The following is an 8,332-nucleotide window of genomic DNA, read 5'->3' on the forward strand; positions in this document are numbered from 1 at the left end:
AGTATAGAGAAAAAAAATATTATACGTCTATTTTATTAAGAAATTTTTTAAATATCAAAAAATTAATTTCAAATATAACTTAGACAATTGAAAAGTGTATTGATCCTTGCGATACAATAGCTAGAGCTACAGAGGAAGAACGTTCATCCAGCGTGCGTAATCACACCCGGTAATGGCGTTGTCCCAATAGACCGAAAAGAAGCCAATTTTCCTAACCAAGAAATAAAGTCGAACCTTCATTTTCATCACTTTGAATAGATCAGTCAACACCCAACCTGGGAGGAAACCAATAAGGAAAATAAAAGAAAAAGCCAAAGCCGTACGATTGTGATCTTCTTTCGCTTTTCTCTAAGCGTCAAAACCCACACAATTAATCAACAAGAGGGGCGGAACAAGGATTTTCCATTGATCTTTCCTTCTTATGCTATATAAAGGCCATTGTTCTCGAAAGCTCGTCCAGTTTTTCAATTTTTTTTCCTCTCTAGTCAAACAGTTAATTCTCCTATAAATATGGGATTTTCTCCTTTTTTCCTTCGTTTCCAAGAACTCGTCCCCATGTGCCGTTGAATGGATTTTATTCTGTCCCGTTAAATCTGGGTATCTTTAATTTGTGAAAGTTCAGTTCGGTTAATTTCGGTTGTTATTTTGTCGTTTGAGTGGTAGTAGTAGCAGTAGCAGTAGCAGTAGTTCTGGTGGTTTGAAGATTGGGTGTTCGATGGCTTCCTCCGCTTCGCCTGAGACACCTAAGCCTAAGATCATCCCCGGTCCCGGTGGTTATGTTCTTGAAGATGTTCCTCACTTGTTGGATTACATCCCTGATCTTCCTGTAAGTATAATTTATTTGTTGCTGGTAAAATGGCTTTTGAGAAGTAAAAGCAAACTAACTTTTCATAAGCTCGATTTCCCAGAAATTTTTTTCTGGGCACAAATTACAGTTCTAGATTCCATTGTTGCATTCATATCTTCTTTTTATAGTTGTTTGATAATAAATAAGTTAAAAAGTAATTCCTACAGGTCTATCTGATTTTTTTGGCCTTTTACATGTAAGGTTTATACCAATCCGTTGCAAGACAATCCGGCATACTCAGTTGTTAAGTAAGCCTCATTTCACAACTCTTTACACACATACATATATTCCTTGTCGATTCTGCTATTAATTAGATCAATTTCCCTGTTCCACCAGGCAATATTTTGTCCATGTAGATGACACCGTTCCTCAAAAGGTTAGCTTAACAATATCTAATATATCCATATCTATGTATATCAACATATATTCAGATATAGGTATGAATCCAAATATTAAAATAAACTAAAAAAATGACGTATACTTGTATCGGGTATGTACTTTTAATATAGTTTTCATGTATTTCCGTGTCTTTACAGATTGTTGTTCACAAGGATAGTCCCAGAGGAGTGCATTTCCGACGAGCTGGACCACGTCAAAAGGTATGCGTTTGACACTAATACATGAAATGCGGAATGATGGGACTCTAAATTGTGTTTTTACAATGATCTGTTGGGTATTTGATGGTTTCCTAGGTATATTTTCACTCTGATGATGTTCATGCCTGTATTGTAACCTGTGGTAGTCTTTGCCCTGGACTCAACACCGTGATTAGAGAGATCGTATGCGGCTTGTACCACATGTATGGTGTGAAGAAAGTTCTAGGCATAGATGTAAGTGATTATCTGGCCTCGAGTTTATTCCTTTTGGAGTAAGAGAAGTTTTTGAACCATTAATATAATTTCTGGCTTTAAATTGCTAATAAAAACATCCCATCTAAATAAGTTAATGAAAACATATAGATACTTGCTATATGGACTCCTCATTAAATGTGTTAACATACCATTTTCATGCTGATATGTTTTTCACTTGGTTAGAAGATGTTTTATGATAAATGTCTTCCATTATTAAATGAGTTTTGTGCATTTGCAGGGAGGATACAGGGGGTTTTATGCTAAAAATACTGTGCATTTAAATCCTAAGGTTGTCAATGGTATCCATAAACGTGGTGGAACAATCCTTGGAACATCACGAGGTGGGCATGATACCACAAAGATTGTTGACAGCATTCAGGATCGAGGGATTAATCAGGTCTGATAGAAATACTATGATATTTGTGGGTGTTACCAATAATTTGAACTATAATTAGTTATTATGATCAAGACATACCAGTCTAACTAACATATCCCTGTGGTACCACAGGTTTACATTATTGGTGGAGATGGAACTCAGAGAGGAGCATCTGTTATTTTTGAGGTGATTCTATGATAGGATATGCATACATTGATTGGCTATGCAAGTTTATGCGTATTGAAAATAAAAAGTTTATTCCATAATTTATAGGAAGTTAGAAGGCGTGGTCTTAAAGTTTCAGTTGTTGGAATACCTAAAACCATTGACAATGACGTCCCGGTAATATTCTTGGCTTGTATAAAATGTTCTTGATCCAGAACCTGTTAGAAATTGCAAGCTATTTTATTTGGTTACCACACGGTCTTTTAAATTTGTTTCCGTTTCATGCATAATAGGTTATTGACAAGTCCTTTGGCTTTGATACTGCTGTTGAGGAGGCTCAACGTGCCATTAATGCTGCTCATGTTGAAGCTGAAAGTTCTGAGAATTGCATTGGCCTTGTGAAGTTGATGGGTCGCTACAGTGGTAAGTTTCTTGTTTGGTATCTCTTGGAAGTGTTAATCTTGTGAAGTTGATGGTTTTGTTCCTTTCATTTATGCTTTTGTTCTACAGAGGAGTTACATTCCCTTTTATCATACTTTTTCGTTTCCTGAAAATGTTAGATTTTTCATTGTTTTTATTCTTAGTGCAATCTAACCCTCAGTTATATTCAGGTTTTATTGCAATGTATGCTACTCTTGCAAGCAGAGATGTGGATTGTTGCTTGATGCCGGAGTCACCCTTTTATCTTGAAGGACCTGGAGGACTTTTTGAATACATTGAGAGGCGACTTAAAGAAAATGGGCACATGGTTCTCGTGATAGCAGAGGGTGCAGGACAGGAGCTGCTTGCTGAATCAAGTACACAGAAAGATGCTTCAGGAAACAAGCTTCTCCAGGATGTTGGACTATGGCTTTCGCAAAGGATCAAGGTATGCCATATAGATTCGACTTTGCGACACAGGCATGTAATGATTTATAATATGAAAGCTTCTGATGTGACATTCATTGGTTTTTTCCTGTCATTTCCAGGAGCACTTTTCAAAAGAAACGATGATGACCATAAATCTCAAATATATAGGTCAGTCGAATAAATATTTAAGATTCTCTTGCAGATTTCATTTCTCAAGAGGAAAAGAAACCATAGGTCTTTTCAGTTGAACTTACTAGTTAATGGCAGAAGTTGCTGAAAATTTTTCTTTCATCTTCTCGCAGATCCTACTTATATGATTCGTGCTATTCCAAGTAATGCATCTGACAATGTTTACTGCACACTTCTTGCTCAAAGTGCTGTTCATGGAGCAATGGCTGGGTACACCGGATACACAAGCGGTCTTGTCAACGGCAGGCAGACATACATACCTTTCTACGTGAGTTTGAAATGACATAAAGAGCTTTAATTTGGAAATTTAGTTCAGAAAATCAATTTTTTTTAATAGCATCATAGTATTCAGAGACTGTTATTTTAGTACCCCTTCTGCAATGTGGAACCTTTCTGATTCTCTGCATGCATCATCTCTTATGGAGTTATGGTGGTCAGTTATCCAATGTTCAGGTTCTAGTATTCCTTGTAACACTTGCATTCAAATCTTTGTTGTACACTACCAACGGGGGTTGGTTCAAGTAGTAAGCAGCTTGATATCGCTTAAGTAAGGTCTTAGGTTCGAGTCCTTGTGTATGCAGAAAATCCCCGTTGGGAGACTCACCCATCAAAGTCAGGTGTGCGACCAGGGTCGGTCCAGATTAGTCAGGACTAAGCCTTGAAACTGAAGAGCAACCAAAAAAATCTTCGTTGTACACTATGCTATATCAAAAGTCTCTCCCAAAGAATGTCTTTATGTGTGTATATATATATGTATGGACTTTAGGGTGGGGATATAATTAGATATGGATGCAACAGACCTTAAACCGTGTTTGATATAAAGTTTTAATTTGGGATGATATTTTGTGTGCAGCGGATTACCGAGAAACAGAACAAGGTTGTGATAACAGATAGGATGTGGGCAAGGCTTCTGTCTTCAACTAATCAACCAAGCTTTTTGCACCCCAAAGATATTATCGAAGATGAGGTCGATGAAGCAAGTCCATTGTTTGATAATGGAAACTGCAACCCCAGTTGAGGTTGATAGTTTATCGATGTTCGTGCAGTGCATAGATTATAATAAGCAAATTAGCCAGCTGCCTAGTGTTCTTACATACATCCTAAAATGATCCTGTTGTGTACTATTCTTCATGCTGATTTTCAGGTTTCCGACTTGAATTTTTATCAACTTCTTTTCGTGTCTCAGACAGGCCTTAAGCTTCGATACTTTATTAGATCTTTTATTTACTTTATATTAATGAGTGTTATAATGTTTAAACTTTATTTACAACTTGTAACCTGTTCTAATAGCAGCCACAGCCTTGCTTACATGTTGGTCTAACATGAATCATAGTTTTTAAGTTCTTTGTAATCGACTTATTCATCATATATTTTTTGTGATTAATCAGCAAAAGAATCCGTTGATTAAATATTCAACGTAGTTGATATCATTGTTATCGAATACTTCTAAGCATTACAGGTTCAAATGAACTTAAGAATGGTTTGGTCTTTATCTGCAACAAGCAAGGGTGGTGTCATCTTTCCCACGACGATGGAATAGCTCATCTTCGAAGGCAAGATTGTCCGCAAGAGGCTATATCCACACCCACCAACAGGCTGTTTATAATTCCCCCATCTCATTCCTCAATTTACATATACTGCATTTAATTTTTCTTTAGTGGCATATTGCTTCTAGAACTGATGCTTAGCAAGTTATTCAAAGGGCTGCAGGCTTGCCATCTTTTCTAGGGTCGCTAACAGCAGTTAATTTTCCGTGAAATATGTACGAATCTTTTCCGAATTTACGACCCGATACTATTGGTTCCTGGAGTGTTTGAACAACAAACTGAACGATAGCTCCACCCGACTTTGGCTCCAGCTGATGCCCCTTCTCTCTCAGGAATATCTTTGTCTCCTCTGCAAGCTCGATGTGATCACCATCGATGCAAGTCCAGTTTTCATACGAAACTACATTTGGTATTAACTGCAGCAAACCAAAGATGAAGTTCATTGGATAACCTTTCAAATACAACTATTATATCTGTGTATTCGGTTGAATCATACCTTGTGGTAGATCCTTGGGTGTTCTACTGCAGCCGAAGGTTCCATCCCCAAGATAAAATGATTTAGAAAAACCTGGGTTACTGCTGGTATTATGTTCATTCCGCCACTGCCCCCAATGACTCCGGCCAGCTGATTATCCTACCAAAAGAGGTATTAAGGTTAGTGAAAGGGACAAGACACATAGATTTATTGGCTGCACAATCGTGTTGGGAAGCTCTGAAACCTTGGTAATAACAAGTGGTGTCATGGAAGATAGAGGTCTCTTGTTTGGTCTAATAAAGTTAGCCGGAGCAGGAGGGAGCATGTCTGGGGATATCTCTGTTGGGGCTGAGAAATCGCCCATCTCGTTGTTAATGATAATACCGGTGGAAGGCGATAGCACTCCAGCTCCGAAAACGTAATTTACGGTGGTGGTCATTGATACGGCATTGCGTTCAGCATCCACAACGCAGAAATGGCTAGTTCCGTGGTCTCTAAGTTGACTCCATCTGGTAATGAAAAGGATTACAAAAGCTCGGAAGCTACATTGACAAGATTCTAAAGGGTTTGTTTGTATACCATACATACCTGTACATATAATAGCTTGCAGGGAATGTTGTGTCGTCGACTATCTTTTCCTGGATTTGCTTTGCATAAGAAACAGAAAGCATTTCAGATACATATTCAGTTACGTTAACGAAATCAGGGTCACCCAAGTTCATTCTTTCAGCAAACATGTGTTTCAGTGCTTCGATCAGGCGATGAAGTCCGAGATCGCCCTTTGCGGCATTGGCACTTCCATAGCTGTCCAAGATGTTCATGACCAGAGATATACCAAGGGTTCCACTTGAAGGAGGTGGCATTCCATATATAGTGTAATTCATCACATTTGCAGTCATTGCATCTGTAATTTCTACCTTGTAATTCCTTAAATCCTCCATTGTCAAAATCCCACCAACCTGTCTCACATCTTCGACCAATTTTTCTCCGATAGTTCCGTTATATAATGCTCCTGGTCCATGTTCTGCCAGTTCCTCAAGGCTGTGTGCCAGCTTGACATTATAGCACTTCTCACCTGTTCGTAACAACTTCCCCTCCGGTGCAAACACCTGCCTTAAGCCGGGATCATCCATAATCAACTGTGCATGCGAAGCAATGTCTAATCCGAGGTATGGTTCAATGACAAATCCGTCTTTAGCTAGTTTAATTGCAGGCTCAAATAGTGTCTTCCTGTCTAGTCGACCGTATCTCAACCAAGCTTCATGAAGGCCAGCGATCTCACCGGGAACTCCCATCGACAATGCACCATAGTACTTAGCTCTCATATCATTCTCATACATGCGCTGCAGGTTAACAATAACAACATATTAGCAGGCACAATCAAGACAAGGTAGGAGCCTAGGCTTGAGTCCTCAGCAAAGGATAATATTGAGAATGATTGTTGCATTGGAATAAGTTCGGCAGCAGATCACTGGATATCAGTGATCTTCTCTACCTAATGAACGGGGATTTCTGATTTGAAATTGTTCGCCCTGCACCCTCCCCGAGTTTATGTTTCAACAAAGATCACACTCATGAGGGTAGATTGACAACATGAACAAGAAAATCGTTTGCTGTAACTCGTGCATGTGTTGAGCAATACTTAATTCCTTGCAATTGAAGATTCTACCAATAATAGATCAACTTGTCTTAGAAACAATATATCTGAAAGAGAGAATTCCGAACCTGCGAAGCTGCTAACGGAGCAGTTTCTCTCGAATCGAAGGCTTGGACTTGTGAAGTCGATGAAGACCAAACAACCATGAAAGCTCCACCTCCAATTCCGCTGGCCATAGGGTTGACAACTCCGACACACAATGCCGTCGCCACCGCCGAGTCCACCGCATGCCCACCTTTCTTAAGCATAAGAACCCCGATTTCGGAACAACGGCCATCATCCGCCGCAACAACTCCGTGCTCCGACTCAACACTACCGGGGCTACTAACTCCAACCCTTCTATCATACTTGTTCCCTCCTCTAACTAATAAGTAACTAAAGCCATCTCCAAATATTATCAGCCCAACAACTGAAACATACACCACATCCCAGCATCAAACAAAGCATACAAGACATGATTATAAAACTACATGAATCAAGAAGAATCATTAGCCCTAAACTGATATAATCATGGTATCAGATCACAAAAACCGTCCAGGTTCATAAGGCTGTAATAAAAATAAATTTTATTATTACAAAAACCTTTCCTGTCAAATTTAACAAATGAAAATGCATCTTACCCGAAATCTAATCCAACCATTCATTGACAATCACAAAATACGACATGTTATATTCAAAAGGATCAAAAAGGTAACTCTGGGTATTATTTATGAGCATTTGGCAGAGTAAATGTACACACATATATATATATACATGTACACATGTTGACTTTGATGAAATGGATAAGAGCAGGACAAATAATCCTGGAAACCCAGAAAGAAAATATACAGACGGAACCAGTCTTTGATGGGAAACATTAAACTACAAGTAAATAGAAGATGAAAGAGAAACCCACTTGAAAAGGTGACACAAACAAGGAAGAATCGGAGAGCTTTGTTCAAGTGATTGTCTCTCTTATTGTTCTTCTCATTTGGCACCAAAGCTAAAAGGGGAACTTCCATGGGAGAATTTGTTGCTTGTTTTCCAGAAAATTTTTGCAATGGTAGGTGTGGTGAAGGGGGATTAATTAGTGTCAACGCTTTAGGTGAAATTATATATACAAAATGTAAGATTGAATCACCAGTAAAGAAAGCACAAATATCACGCATCAGATATTAAAAAAGAATGGTAAATTACATAAATCATCACTGAATTTTACTATCTCTCCTAAATTACTCACTGTACTTTAAATATGTTCAATTTTTCACTAAATATAATTAGCATTTTTTATCACTTAGTTCTTTTCTTACTAAATATTATTATAAATAAGCTGTTATATAGAAGAAAAACGATGTTGTTTTGATGAAAGTTTTATTTTTCTAAAACAACATCTTTTT

General features: G+C 38.1%; 2 protein-coding genes across 2 annotated transcripts; one reads left to right on the forward strand and one right to left on the reverse strand.

The window, feature by feature from the left end:
* The first annotated feature begins 666 nt into the window (after nt 1-666).
* On the forward strand, nt 667-4,423 carry LOC120180102 (ATP-dependent 6-phosphofructokinase 3-like). The gene is made up of 13 exons (XM_039185510.1): nt 667-826; nt 1,049-1,095; nt 1,184-1,223; nt 1,384-1,446; nt 1,540-1,677; nt 1,937-2,095; nt 2,207-2,260; nt 2,348-2,416; nt 2,533-2,662; nt 2,851-3,107; nt 3,208-3,256; nt 3,391-3,545; nt 4,131-4,423. Exons 1-13 carry the CDS (start codon nt 716-718, stop codon nt 4,293-4,295), a joined length of 1,437 nt encoding a protein of 478 aa, XP_039041441.1. The 5' UTR covers nt 667-715; the 3' UTR covers nt 4,296-4,423.
* Nucleotides 4,424-4,677: 254 nt separating this feature from the next.
* Nucleotides 4,678-8,000, reverse strand: LOC120180101 (glutathione hydrolase 3-like). The gene is made up of 6 exons (XM_039185509.1): nt 7,852-8,000; nt 7,025-7,365; nt 5,888-6,642; nt 5,544-5,808; nt 5,321-5,458; nt 4,678-5,240 (listed from the first exon to the last, which is right to left on the reverse strand). Exons 1-6 carry the CDS (start codon nt 7,955-7,957, stop codon nt 4,974-4,976), a joined length of 1,872 nt encoding a protein of 623 aa, XP_039041440.1. The 5' UTR covers nt 7,958-8,000; the 3' UTR covers nt 4,678-4,973.
* Between the last annotated feature and the right edge of the window lie 332 nt (nt 8,001-8,332).

This window comes from Hibiscus syriacus, unplaced genomic scaffold, assembly GCF_006381635.1.
Source record: "Hibiscus syriacus cultivar Baekdansim isolate YM2019G1 unplaced genomic scaffold, ASM638163v2 tig00112490_pilon, whole genome shotgun sequence".
NCBI lineage: Eukaryota > Viridiplantae > Streptophyta > Magnoliopsida > Malvales > Malvaceae > Hibiscus > Hibiscus syriacus.

Bases quoted from the DNA above. Each gene is read 5' to 3' on its own strand.
- LOC120180102 (XM_039185510.1), top strand. From the start codon at position 716: ATGGCTTCCTCCGCTTCGCCTGAGACACCTAAGCCTAAGATCATCCCC. The intron at 2,417-2,532 runs GTAATATTCTTG...CATGCATAATAG, and splicing joins CCATTGACAATGACGTCCCG to GTTATTGACAAGTCCTTTGG. The intron at 3,257-3,390 runs GTCAGTCGAATA...ATCTTCTCGCAG, and splicing joins CATAAATCTCAAATATATAG to ATCCTACTTATATGATTCGT.
- LOC120180101 (XM_039185509.1), bottom strand. From the start codon at position 7,957: ATGGAAGTTCCCCTTTTAGCTTTGGTGCCAAATGAGAAGAACAATAAG. The intron at 7,366-7,851 runs GTGGGTTTCTCT...TGTATGTTTCAG, and splicing joins TGTTTGTGTCACCTTTTCAA to TTGTTGGGCTGATAATATTT. The intron at 5,809-5,887 runs GTATGTATGGTA...TTTCATTACCAG, and splicing joins GCAAGCTATTATATGTACAG to ATGGAGTCAACTTAGAGACC.